This window comes from Centropristis striata, chromosome 24 (assembly GCF_030273125.1).
Source record: "Centropristis striata isolate RG_2023a ecotype Rhode Island chromosome 24, C.striata_1.0, whole genome shotgun sequence".
Taxonomy (NCBI): Eukaryota; Metazoa; Chordata; class Actinopteri; order Perciformes; family Serranidae; genus Centropristis; species Centropristis striata.
The window spans coordinates 21,079,649-21,094,352 of record NC_081540.1 but is presented as its reverse complement, the minus strand read 5'-3'; the positions used below and the strand labels follow the sequence as shown (position 1 = coordinate 21,094,352).

Sequence of the window (14,704 nt, the reverse complement as noted above, 5' to 3'; positions counted from 1 at the left end):
CATTTTAGATATCGCACTTCTCCTTAAGTGTGCCCACACACACACACACACATTTCGAAAGCTCCCATCAATAAGGCCAAGCATTCACCTGTTCCTGTCTTTGAAATATGATTAGCTTTGAGCTCCTATGAACAAGGTCTTACCCCACACCCACGCACATAAACACAGTGAAATATGATTTGCTTTGAGCATTTATGTACAAAGTCTTTGTGATGAAAGAGAACCAAACGGGGCGAAGTGTCTCAGACACTGTGTGTGTGTGTGTGTGTGTGTGTGAGTGTGTGTGTGTTGAAGAGGGGGCTCACTAGCCTTTCTCAGCACCTTTAAACACCACAACCTGCTGCAAAGACTTAAAAGAGCTTGAGAGAGCAGCGTGCGACCTGTTTAATCTTCCCCCTCTTGCAAGACCCAGCGCGGCTCGTTTCATCTTCCCCACTTAGCGAGGAAACAAGAGGGTCAGACCAGGAACCAATTAATGCAGATTAATTGATATTTAAGACTTTGTTTGACTGCGGCCTGCTGCTGCTTCTGAGGTAAAAATGTGACTCTTAGCAATGTGGATGACATCTGTTACTACTAGTGCCAGCCTCTGTTTATCATTTATATTCTGTTGCTGTTGTTATTAATTCATATTTTTATTTATTTTTCTCTTTTGACCATTCGGCCACTTGTCACGCTCTTTCGTGTACTCGTTTTTCTTGCTAGAGGTCAATGGGATGGGTGGTAATTACGGGAACGAGGTATGTTTGAGAAAAATAAATACATTGGCTGTCGTCAGTGGTAATGTTTTTCAAAGGCTCGCTTCAATAATAAAATAAAAATGATAAAAGTAACTTTTGGAGAGCAGGAAACAATCATTGCAGATTTAAACTTTTTTCAAAATGCGCAAAAAAGTAAGGACATATGCTGACGATAACGTGGTCTTTGTCCCAAACTACATGTTATTTTATGTGGTATGTAAAATTGGATTTAATTCATTAGGTCAAATATGTCATATGACACAACATGAGGACATAAATAATATCCGCTGACTTAATAAAAATAAGGGGCATCATTAAAACACATCTCTGATTGCATATATTATCCACAAACTTTAAAGGCAGGTCCATTATTTTTAGTTTTTTGTAGATCACTCTGTAGCTCCCGACAGTTTGGTTAATGTATGTATATTTTTTGGTCAACAACCATATATTCCCAAGCCCTTCTCAAAAACATTATCCAACGTGACCTGACGTAGATTTCTTGGTAACACGTTGCTACAAATATATCGAAGAAAGTTTATAAGTTCCTTGTTTGGAGAAGCAGTGTATCATCACGGACGCGAAGAGTTTTAGCATTCTGATCAAACCATGATTTAAACTTAACAAGAGGAACAATTGGAATACTTTTCTGTGTTTTTAAATGTTCCTGTAGTGTTTTCACCATACTACCACTAAACTGCTACTATTCTCTCTGCAATGTAAGACCCTAATGTCCATCAACCACACTCAAAGTGGATTTAGTGTGAATAATAACAGTTTGACTATGTTGACTCTTGTCAGTTTTAATGCACTAGATACTCAAATCAGGTTAGAAACACATTAACTCTGACACCCTAAACTAACCCAAGACTAACAACTTGATAAGGTGAAAATAACACACACATTCATTCACACACACAGGAACAGTGATAAGGATACGGTGCTGCCTGAGTAAGGCGATATGTCGGCCATGTCTTGAAGGTCCCCACACTCAGACTTTATGAGGGACAGGGACAGACCCTCTGGTCCGTGTTGGCCTGGTGAGCTCTGCCGGTGGTGGTGGTGGTGGTGGTGATGACTGAGATGGCCCCCTCCGAGGGACGCCATTTTGGTTCTGAGGCTGACAGTTTCCCGGGTCATGTCCATAGAGTCGGGGGAGGACCGGTGATGGTCCTTGGGCCCCGGAGGGTAGCCGGCTCCGCCCCCGTGTGAGAGGTGGCTCTGAAAGGGGTAGCCCATGAGGGGAAGCGGGAAAGGGTGGCGAAAGGATGGAGGGCTAAACCCGAGCGAGGCCGTGAGGGGGGAGGGGTGGAGGGAGGGATGGTGAGGAGGAGGAGGAAGAGACGGGTTTGTGTTCTCTCCTCCATCGCCTCCGCCGCTCTTGCGCACCACCAGCGGCAGCGCCTCGGTTTGGTCGTTGGGCGTCGGCACGCCGCTCAGTCTGCCGCTCAAACCGCCGAAGGAATCCAGCGGGCTCGGGACGATGACGTCCCCGAAGCAATGCAGCCGCTGGTTGGAGGAGTGGTAGTTGGGGGTCGGGCTGCCGTCGCCGTTCATACTGAGCGCCAGGGCGCCACCGCCAAAGCGCGAGTCCGGGGTGAGGGAGGGGAGGGGGACGAAAGGTGGAGGACAGGAAGAGGACGAGTTGGAGGAAGAAGAAGGTGCAGCCGGCGTGCTGCTGTGGCAGCCGTGATGGTGACTGACGGCCTGCTTGGGCGAGGAGAAGCCCTTGACCACGGTGTCGACCACCTGCGACACGGCGCAGTTCAGCTCCTGCTTCAGCGTCTCTGCCAACTGCCTCCCTCCTCCTCCTCCTCCCCCTCCACCTGCTGCTCCTCCTCTCCTCTTCATCACCCTTTCCACGTTCCTCTCCTCCTCCTCCCTGCCGTCCACGTCCTCCTCCATCTCTCCGTCGATCAGGGCCTGTTCTCGGAGAAGGGCTCGGGCCCGGTCCAGGAACAGGCCGGGGTCCAGCTCGGACAGGTCGTCGTTGCCGTGGCGCCCTCGGTCCCTGTACCTCTCCTCCAGGCCGTCGGAGCGGATACTGTCCTCTGACAAGTTACCGTCCTCCTCTCTTTCTCCTCCTCGGTTGGCCTCTCTGCTCTCGCCGTTCTCTTCCTCTTCCTCTGTCTCTGAGTCGTAGATCTGGTAGAACTTCTCCTGGAGTTGACGTAACTGTTTCTGAACAACAGAGAACAGAACATTTTTAGGAACATATTTTCTGAAGGTAAAGGTCACTTGTTACTATAAATATACAAAAGGAGAAACGAAGATAGTACAGTTTGCATTATGTAACCCATCCTTTTTTTTTTTTTTACTACACTGTAACAACTAAAATCAATGACCTTCTGTATCAGCTCTGAATTCTCAATCAAGGAATAAGAAACATGTCGGTATTCCTTGAATCTGTGCCCTTTTATCAAAGTTCATTTGTCTCCTGAAGTCCAGGGTTCTTATTGCTTTTACTGGCTTTAGTTTGTTATTTTGAAAATGTAGAACTCAAGACTTCAATAAAAAGCATCAGCTCCCTTTTCAATTGGGAAAAACCTATCTAAGAGGTTGAAGTTGTTGGAATTTGTGATTCATTTTTACTTTCAAACTTCCACTCAAAAGCTGTGCGCTAACCTGCATGTCCTCCAGTTGCAGCTTGAGCTGCCGTCTCTCTTCCTGTCTCTGCTCCTGCCTGGAACACACCAGCTGGGTGAAGCTGTGCTGCTGCTGCGGCAGACGCTGCTTCCTCTTATTCTCCCTGTAAACCTCGCCGACGCTGACCACACCGCCCCGCGAACCCGGAGAGCTCAGGAGGGAAGAGGTGCCGTCGCTCCGGCTGTGGTTGTGGTTGCTGGCGTTGTGGCCGTTCCCGTCTCTCCGGTGGTCGTTGCTGCTGTTGCTGCAGTTCTCGTTCTCCCGGTTGCTCTCTTGGTTGGGGTCGCCGTTGGGCCGGACCAGCGGCGAGTGGCTCATGCCGCGGATGATGTTCTCCACGCGGGCACGCTTGGCGCGAAGGTGCTCGTCCGACAGCCGGTCCAAGTCGAAATTGGAGAGGGAGAGGGGCTGGGAGGGAGCGTGGGAGTTGAGGCTCGAAGGAGGCGGTGGTCTCCCGAAGGAGGACGAGGAAGGTGGAGGAGGGAGAGGAGGCCCGGGAGAGAGGCAGTCAGACGGGCTGTCCCGGTCGCGGGAGGAGTTGCTGCAGGCGTCTTCGGCGTGGATCTCTGAGCCTCCACTGGACAGAGCTCCACTTCCCTGTGATGGAGGACAGAAAGACTCAATATTAAAGAATTAAACTCATCATAGAATGGATCTTTGACTGTTTAGTGGCTGATTTGTTTGGTTATATGAAAGAAAACGAAGATACAAGGTGGCTAAAACCAATGATTGGTTGACTTTTGGTTTACTTGGTGTGTGTTTGTGTTTACCAAAAAGGTCACATGTCACACCGCTGCTCATTGAGCTCCACTGGCTACCTGTTGAAGCATCAAATTCAAATATCTAATGCTGCCTACAAAGTTGTCTCCGATCCTGCACCTACCTACCTGAACGCCCTGATTCAGACATATGCCACCTCACAACCGTTGCGCCTGGCTCTGCCCCCCGTTGGTCCAATTCAATCGAGAGTCTTTGCATTTCTTGTTCCCCGCTGGTGGAACACACTACCAGTTCCTACCAGAGCAGGTGCGTCCCTCTCTACCTTTAAAAAAACTCCTGAAGACCTTCAGAGAGCATCTTCTCTCCTAGCACCACACGACAACTCTACTCCTTAAAGAATTGTCACTAACACTTCACTAATGGCTCTTATTGCACGATACCTTGATTGTTTTTGCTTTTTTTTCTTCCTGTAAGTCTCTTTGGATAAAAGCGTCTGCTAAATGACCAATTGTAAATGTACCTGGAAGCCTGAGTCGCTCCCTCCATTCTTCCCCATGTTATTCTTCAGTAGCTGAGAGATGATGGTAGCACCAGGGAAAGGCATGATGGCGTCTTCATACGAGTTGGCCCTCTTCAGCAACTTCCTCAAAACGTTCGACTTCTCCCCGTCTCCGTTGGCGCCGCCGTGGCCGTGGCCGACCAACGAGCAGTCTCCGTCCTGATCGGGGCCGTGCGATTGGTTCATGCTTTCGAGCAAGGTCTCCCTGGCGCGGCCGAATAGCGTGCTAGCCACAGTCCTCTTCACCCCGATGTCGACACGTCGGCGCTTGGTCTGTCTGGTTAGGAGGGTGGTGCTGTCATGATCAGGCATCACGCAGGGGAGCTAAGTGGACATGACCAGGGGTCCTCACAGACACACAGGGGGAGAAGAGTTACCTGGAAAAACACACACAAAAAACACGTTTAGATCATTTCAACCTTTTATATCACCTGGAAATTGATATTTAGACAGTATTAAAGGTTTTATATGCAAAATAAGATATTTTTAATTTGGCAAAATTCGGCATGAAGTGCAATTTTTAAAACTAGTAGATATATTTAATGATTTTTGAAACAGGAGTGAGTCAGTATAGAAATAAATATTTTAACTATATAAATTATATTGACGTATATAGGCACAAAACTTGAAACCAGCTGACTTCTTTTATTTTAGTCTCTTATTTCAGATTTTTTTCAAAGATTAAATTCTCGTCTATAAAACCCAAATAAACATTTTCTATCAAACAGAGTAGACACAATTAACATATATAAAAACAATCACAAATATTATAAAGAACTCAACAGCAGCAGTTCTGATAAAAAGCCACTTTCATCGACCACATTCACAACATTACTCACAATGCATTTCTAGACCAAAAGCCAAGGGAACCACTGTGAGGAAAAAAAAAAACTCTTTAAAATAGTTCAAGGAGATATTCCCAGAGAGAAGTAACACCTGCCTGTAGTAACTAAAATTATTTCCCATTTCCTCCTCATCCCACGAGGGCTAACCTTGATTTCTCCGTCTTGTGAGGAGCTGCGAAGAATCGACAGGCTCTTTCTTATTGTCAGAGGGATTTCACTCCACTCGCAATAAAACGTCTCTTTTGTGTGTGAATTTTTATACTACTTCTCATGATGTAAAAAGTACTTATCGTACATTTTTTAAGAGCGGTAGATCTTATTGAGCTCGAGTATTTTATTTTGAAAAGTTCTCCATGAACTGCACATTCAAAGCTCGGTTTCTTTTATTGTGAATATCTATTATACGGCAAGTGGGAAAACACTGCTTAAAGGTCGTTTCTGTGTTGTGGAAGCACCTAAAACTCTCTTTGCTGTGGGAATTATCAAAGATCCACGTACATATAGTGGATTCATTTGACTGAGAAACTTGCAAAATATGCTAAAAATCTTCAGAAAGTACAGGATGTCAAACCTGAGCTATAAAAATCTGATTAGTTAAAGAAACAAAAGTCCAAAGATAGAGCTCGGTCATTCATTTATACAAAATAAATCAGCAAAAATGAGCTTTAGCCATTTAAAAAAAGGGTGAATGGTGGAAATAGATGCATCCAGGCAGCGTGTTCCATGTTACATGTTTGCATCTGCTTTGCAAGTGATTTCAGGGTCAAGACTATGGAAATATTTTACAAATTAAAAGCTGCTTCCTGCAACCGTGCAGTGGAGCAGCTTCCTCTTCCACAGTTAAAACAAAAATCGCCAAGAGAAAGGCAGAAAACGTGACAGAACATTTGCTCGATTACAACGCCTGTTTTTCCTGCAGAGCCCATTACCAAATGAAAGTTTCCAAGCAGGGGACGAGTTTGAATGTGACTCGCTGTTGCAGACCAAGAGGTGTTCAGAAAAACATTGAGCCCCTCAGCTCAGTGCCCGGCAGTGACCCAGATACACACATGCAGTACATGCATACACACTATCTATTGGTTCCTCAGCACACACACATACACACACACAGAGGGGAGGTAGAGACAAACAGTTTAGGGTCCAAAGAGCTCTCTTATTTTGAAATTTGTGCCTAAGGTCAAACTGAGTAAAAACTGCAAATGTTTCCTCTGTGCATTAATAAAAGCCTTTCTGTGCACATATTATCTGACATAAATCAAACTCAAATGCCACCACGGTAGTTCCAAAAGCCTTTCAATGACTGTTTAAAGGTGAGCACTGAAAGGAGATGTGAGAGTGTGTGTGAGAGTGTGTGTGGGGTTTCTCTATCACAACAGAAAGTTTTGTTTTAATCTGAATTTGAAGAGCAGAAATAACTCGATTTATAACTGAGAACTGAAATGGGAAGTAAGCGTTGAGCAACTGTAAATGGCTTTTTTTTCTATTGAAACCTGTGTGTGGTAGGTCATGGCTCAATTAATTTATCTTTGTTAAAAGAATTAAGACTTTGTCAAGTTTTCTTTTTAGCTTTTTATAAATAAATTGCACTTAAAATGGCAAAAATGAAAAATAAGGTCAACATTTTTGGGGAAATCTAACTTTTAGGGGTCATAATTTGCACACTTTTTACTCCTTTATAAGAGGAACCTAATAAGGCAGTTATTATTGATAACTTCAGCATGAAGTGGATGGTTCCTGTGTGCGCTCCGAGCGCTCAGCACCGCTGTCCAGTCAGACACAAAACGCAAGCTGTTACTTTTACGCACGGCGTTCTGGACGGCAAATAGACTGGAGAGATGTTTGTCACAATCCAAACAACAATTAGTGCCGATAATGACAAGACAGCGGCAGCTCAGCGACAACAGGACAAGTCGACTGGCTGCAAACGTTTCCATCTTTGTTTTAGTCTTTTATTATAAATGAATGTAAAGTTTTTTAAAGCAGTGAAAAGCTGTGCCAATAGAAAGAGATAAATATTGTGTTTCGAGCAGTTTGGTGTTTAAATTACGGATCAATAAGATTAAACTAAAATCATTTAAAGAGATTTTATTTGATTGGTTGAAGGAGAAAGGCGATTTGGAAACTTATTTTGACGTTGAATGACTTCAGCAGCCCATAAAAAACACGGAATCTAAAAGCTGCGGCAGGTGCGTAAATCCAAGCGAGTTGAACTCTGGAATAACCAAAAAACTGGCAAGCTCAGAAAAGTAAACCGGCAGAAAACAGCGACAAAAGCTCATATTTATATAAAACAAACTCTTGTGTGAGATTTGAGTTCTCCAGCCTTCACACAGCCGGCAACGATCACAAGGAGTCCGAGACGATCGCGCGTAAAGTCAGAAACACTTTAAAAAACAGTCCAAAATTCAACTAAATCTGGATCCGTATTGTGTGCCGAAGATGGATCGTCTCAACAGTGGAAGTTAACTTACAGCGATGCAAATCACACACACTCATACAACATATAAGCGCACGAGCGACAACAATAACGGTGATAAATAATACGACTTACTTACTTCTCTCTCTCGAGCGTTCCTCCAAGTCGCTCCGTCGAAGAAAGGGCGAACACAAGAGACAGATCCGCACTCGTCGTTGAGATCAATGCCGTAATCTACTACGGCAAAGTGGAGACGTATGCAGGGCGTGCGCGCGCGCGGGCGTGAGTGAGTGTGTGTGTGCGGGAGGGGATCGAGAGAGAGAGAGAGTCATAGAGAAAGTGTGTGGAAGAGAGAGAAAGGAGAGAGAGAGAGAGTGTGCTCTTGTGCGCCGCTCTCCTCCCGGGATGGGAAGTGTTTAGTATCGAGCGCACCCGCTCCGTCCGGCACTCGCTCCGGCTCGCCGCGAATCCCGTTTTTCTCCCTCTGACCGACCGGCAAGACTCGCAATAAGAAACAAGAAGAGACGCGCGTGCAAGGATACGTGAAGACGCCGCGTCACCGGCCCCGGAGTGAGGTAACGACTCCACCTGACCAATAAGGAAGAGGAACCGGGGGGACGGTGGATTTTATTTATGAGGAGCCCCCCGAAAACAGCGCGCAGCCAGAGCGGAGAGGGAGAGGGAGGAGAGAGGAGCAGAGGGTAAAGTCAGGAGCTTTCTCATCCGCGGATAAGCTGCACGAATACAATTCATTTCTACTTTTTATGTGTGTTAAAGCATTATTTTATTTATCGCAGCTATATCCAGTTTATCATACAAATACATGAGTAAATTAACATCTTTTTTCTTTAAATAAACTTGAGATATTATAACAAACCACTGGTTATTCATATGCAAGCACTGAACTAAATGAAGTCTTTTAAATAAACATGTTTCCTTTGATTCCCACGAGTCAGAAACTATGATAATAATTACCTTTTGTGCCTTTCCGTAGCTCTAATTTGGCCGCGCGCATTCAGCTCTCCCCTTGTCAATCAAAAGGAAGCGCAGAAAAATAAGCAGATACTTGTGATTGGGGGGAAACTCCCCCTCTTCTCCTTCTTCTTCTTCTTCTTCTTCTTCTCCAAACAGCAGAGATCAGAGATCAGAGATCAGGAAACCCCCCCGGAGCTGATCGCTGCTTTGCTTAAGGACACTTCAGCAGAGCGGAGGAATCTCTCCATCACCCTTCCATCATTCGGCCTATAAAGAGCAAATAAAACACAAATATGTCAATAAAATTACCACAATGAAGCGTAATTTTAAAAAACAGCACGATGAGGCCTTTTTGAGCACCAAATTATTTATTTACTTTCTAAAATGATCACTTTTTATGAAATACTGCCAGCTTTTAATTACAGTTTAATTATAATTGTAAAGGTTGCAGTTCTGTGTTTGTTGCATTGTTGTGCTGAGTTAACACGCACGTTCAAGGCTCACTGATGAGTCTTTCTATTAAGAGTGCGCAGGGAGAAAAAAAGACAGAATTAGGACGCTTTATGTGTAAATCAACCAAGGACTAAAATCACATAAACAGCAAATAGTGTGCAGGGAAGTTAATAAAATTATTATACATAAAGGTAGAGTGTCAGATTCACCGCGTCTTTATTTAAAACAGGTCATAAATTATGATTAATTTATTAAACTGTGTGAAGGAACTAAAGAAAAATAAGGAAGTGTGTGATAAAAGTGGAACTCTGTAATGTCAAAAATATTTTGCATGGTTAAAAAAAAGCGGAATTATATTGCAGACTCGTTGGATTAAAGTAAATATGTAGATTTGTGCAGAGGCATGAAAAATACCTATTCCCTGCTTTAAATAATTTAGAAGTTATTGATATAAAAAACAGCATTCTTGAAGCATTGTGTCCCAAACGAGGTCATTCCAACCGGATCCTGCATTTCTCCATTATTATACAATATGAAATATCAGCGCACGAGCAGCAACAGAGCTGCGCGCGGCGGTGCCACTTATCCAGCAGCTCTTCCTCTTAACTTAATTACGCACGGGAATAATCGGCATTTACGCGACCTTATACAATTATTTAAGGTACTCTTCAGCTGTGCCGTGCGCTTTAATTTGCAGAAACATTAAAAGCCACAAATGGAAATAAATATTTCCCCCGAGGAGTGTGTGTTCCGTGCTGCACAGGTTCACATTGCATGCAAAGGCCCAGTTTTTCTAACGATCTCTCGCCAATTATTTGGCGCAGACATGGCAGCTTAACTTGCACCACAATGCAACACACAGAAACTTTTTTTTCCTAACAACGAGCTGTAAAAGCTGTGACCTATTTGAGCCGCGGCGCCCAGGGTGATGCCATGTTGCAGTTTGGTAACTTTGAAATGATTATTTCCTCTTTATATGCGAGCGTGGAGACGCGCGTCTGCAGCAGAGCGCGCAGCTGGATGAGGAGAAAACGCGCGCGTTTAGAGACGGTAACATGCACTAAATGCTCCTGAGCTTATGGAAAAATATGTATTTCCTGACTGTGAGGCCAAAACAGGAGGGGGGCGGGGTGTTCGCGCTCTGTATGCATGTGGAAAACATTCTCTGCAGAGAGGAGGGGGCAACATTGGTACAAAAATGACAAAAAATAATGACATTTTACAGAAAAAAAGACAGAAAGAGTAAAAGAGCAGCTGCTAAATTAAAAATACAAGACATAATAAATGAAGTTTGGCTACTTTAAAGCAACATCTATATAAATATGGTGTTGAAAAGATTTGTAGCAGCTGTTTTGACAAATAAAAGTATTAATGTTTAACTTGTTGAACTCCCTGTGTTTGCTTGCCTGATGTGGCAATGACCCCCGTTACTGTTTGTGTGTGTTACTCAATGAATGACAGACATCCTCACACACACACACACACACACAAGCAGCGTGTCCGCACAGAGAGGAGAGAAAAGTGTGTGAGAAAGTGAAAGTGTGGAGTGTGTGTCGGTCATGGCCACTCACCCTGAACTGTCCCTACAGTTTACTCAGTGCAGCCGAACAGCGACATCCCAGAGTGACCTTACAAATACCAAACAGGGAGGTTTTTAATCAACCACCCGCTGCTAATAGCAGAGGATTTAACCAAACAAACAGCACAACGTTCAGCTGACCATAAGATCCGTGGGGACAGTTTCCCCACATGAGGAAAGAGTGAAAACAACACCTGCAGTCGCTTTGAAATGGAAAGAATCAGTGTCAATATATACATTTGTATGGTTTCACTCCAAACCACTTAGAAAATGGATTAAATGCAGCCTCCTGGGTCCTCACATGTGGACTATCTCTTCCAACAATACCTCGCTTAAGTCATGGTCACCTAACAGATATATTTAAAAAATATATATTTTCTCTTCTTCTTTTCTTCTTTAACATATAGCACTCCTGTAGCGATGACAGTTAGCTCTTAAAGTTATGTACTTACTTGATTCCTATGGTCTAAGTCTAGTTCCATCAGGTTGAATGCACTTATTGTAACTCGCTTTGGACAAAAGCGTCTGCTAAATGACATGTAATGTAATTTCATTTTAGGTTTTCTGGACCTTATACTTAATTCTGCTTAACTATAAAACGTTGTCCTCAGTAGTACACACTCTAGAAAAAGCACAAAACATCAATCAGTGTAAGAATCAGATGGCAGCATCTTGATAAAGTCAATCAAAAGACAAACAAGGTACAAAAGCTGATCTGATTTTAGGGTTAAAATTTGCTTATTTGTGCTTCCAAATGTAAGGAAATAAAAAGTTTTATACACTGGTGAATTAATTGTGTAGTAAAATTAACCCTTCCCCCCAAAAAAACTACTTCCTGTTCAAAGACAATGCTTAGTTTTTGTACTTATCAGGTCCTACAAATCCAACATATCAATACAAACCAAAGGAAAGCTCGGCTCTCAGGAGGTTAACAGGTTTTTAACACACGTTGAGGAAAGTTTTTCACATGAGACAAAGTCACTCACCACAGGTTCACTTTCATCTTGCAAGTCTTAAACACTTTTATTCCAGTTCCACTTTTCTGTTTCAACCAAGGACAGAAGAAGACACGCACACAGCATCACCCACGTCACCACCGAACCTCTTAAGGATTGTTTTAGAACAAAGGCTTATTCTCGTCAAAAGCGTCAGCAAAGGGGGAAGAAGTCTGCAGCTGAAGTTGTGGGGGAGACTAAGATGTACTTCTCTTAAATTTGATATAAAAAAATCACACAAGGAGATAAATTAAGCATTGAGATGTAGAATATGAGTGAAAGTTTGGAGTCCATTAGTGATGCCACATCTTGAGGGATCATTTCATGCTACTAAAAACAGCTTTTTCTTCCTAATAATGGCTCGATATGATGAAAAGTTCGCTTCACTAAAAGCTCACAATGCCACATAAGAACACACACACACACACACACACACACACACACACACACACACTGAGACGTGTGTTTTATCCCCATGGATCATCATCATGCTGAAAAAGGAGACAAAACGGGAATAATGAAAACAGAAAGGCAGAGAGAGGGAATAATGATAGGCCTGCCACTGATGGAGGTCCGGAGGTAAAGACAGATGGATGCAGAGGTTTCTCTTTCTGTCTCTTTCTCCTCTCACTCTTTTTCCCTCCGTCTCTTTTTCTCCCCTCTTTCTCTTTTTCCGTTGACTCTCTCTCCATCAAGATGCCATTATTCAGGACATTAGCGAAGAAGAGCTAAAAGCTCTCACTGTCGAGGAGGGTCCCAGGGTCCTTTCTGAGAGCCGTGACGCAAACCAGCGCGCGCCTCGCACGCGCACGCACACACACTTTGACTACAGAAGTACCATATCGTATAGGTGAAGAGGTAAGAGGTGGTAAAAAGGTCTTATTGCAGATATTACCGGCTATCTGGGCTCCTCTGCTCGCCACTGTGGCCAAAAACACGGACATTAGCTGACAAAGAAAACCCGAACAGTGCTAAATAAAACACATTTTCACACGCGTCATCTTCTCCCTGCTTGCTTTTCTCAGCTTTCCTTTCTCCTGCTACTCTCATAATGCATGAATGATGTGTAAAAAGACACAAATTGCTACATATTGTGTGAATAAATTAGGTAAGGGCACTGGTGTGTGTGTGTGCTGTGGATAATGGGACAGGCAAAGGGTTCTACTGTATTCATCTGCTTTATTTATTCAAGCATGTACAGTATGTTGTCATGAACTCCTTATTATGCTTTTTAAGAATATTTAACAGTTGTGGTTACCTCTCGTTGGCGACTCGCCAAAATCTCTGAATCTTGTATTTATCTTGTGTTAGAAAATCCAATTGTGTGAAGTTAGTTAAAGTTGTTCTGGTGCTGTAAAAATAAAGTTCTTAAGAGGAGATGTGTCCTTTAAAAATCCATTTTAGACACTTAATTTAGACAGACTTATATCTATAAATAGATATATACATATGAATGCAGAATGGGGCAAGATTTGAGCTGCTGTAACAGCTAAATTTCTCCACTGTGGGATAAATAAAGTCATATCTTATCTTATATTAACCCTCTAGAGTCTCCAAAAGCTCCAAATCCAGACTTCTTCATGACATCCAGACTAGAAAACAAAGCAGCGTGGAGCCCTACTGTAAATTTACCTCTAAAGTTCTGGCTGTAAACTCCATGAGGCCAGTTTCAGTTTGATGATGATATACCAAGTAAAACTGGAGACAAGCTCAAATAGATTTAGTATCAAATGATAGAACTGGATGGAACCCTCTTATATGGTAGATTTGACACCTTTGGTCACTTTTGACACATTTAAAATTCTTTGTTGAGCATGAAAGTGTTTTGAAAGTTAAAAAAAAGATTCAAAATTACATTTTGTGTTCGACTAAAAAAAAGACAAAATGACCAAAAGAGACACAACATGACAAAAAAAAGACACAAAAAGACACAAAATTACTTAAAAAAAGACTCAAAATGACCAAAAAAAGACACAAAAAGACAAAAATTACCAAAAAAGACACAAAATGACTTAAAAAAAGACACAAAATAACTAAAAAAGACACAACAACAGACACAACATGACCAAAAAAGACACAAAAAGACACAAAAAAGTCACAAATTACCAAAAAATACACAGAAAGACATGAAAAGGATTCAAAAATGGACCAAATAGCCCAAGACTCCAGCGAGTTAAGTAACAGAAGTGTTCTGGTTTCCATATAAAGAAGTCTAAGTAGTATTGACCAATCAAGTTTGAAAAGGCTTTAATTGAATATAGATTTTTTTTTTTTCTGACACTGCAGTCATCGATATCGGCCTCTTCCATCTTCTAGTGGGTCAAGTCAGTCAATGTTTTGGTATTTTCAGTTTCGTAAGGTTTTGGCCCCGAAAAAGGCAGAAGTTTAATTTGGTTTAGGCTACAAAACTACTTCTCTAAGGTTAGGCCAAAAAAGTAAAAAAAAAGTACAATAAATGCCTGTAAATATACATTACATCTGACAAAATCCCACTAACTCTAGCTAGGAAATATCAAAAATCAACCTAACACGTAACTAGAAGCTGTATCAATCAATATAGTGTTTATAGGACAATGTGACTTTCCATCTTGGTTTCACTGTTGGTGCATTCATATTTTATAGCACACATAACAGATTTTTTGGTGGTTACAACATTAGTAATTTTACAACATGTCCTCATACGACAGAATAGATAGAAGGGTTGTCACGATACTAAAATTTTCAACTCGATACCGATACTCGATGCCATTTTCGATACCACCAGGATAAAAACAAA

At 42.6% G+C, this 14,704-nt stretch overlaps 1 protein-coding gene across 1 annotated transcript in view; it reads right to left on the bottom strand.

Annotated features, from left to right (window-relative positions):
• Positions 1-13,735, bottom strand: part of prox1a (prospero homeobox 1a) — a 60,352-nt gene extending 46,617 nt beyond the window's left edge. The window contains 4 exon segments of the mRNA XM_059327933.1: positions 1,680-2,921; positions 3,366-3,983; positions 4,627-5,042; positions 8,062-13,735. Of these exon segments, the coding sequence (XP_059183916.1) occupies positions 1,680-2,921; positions 3,366-3,983; positions 4,627-4,977 (2,211 nt within the window). The 5' untranslated portion in view covers positions 4,978-5,042; positions 8,062-13,735.
• Positions 13,736-14,704: the final 969 nt, after the last annotated feature.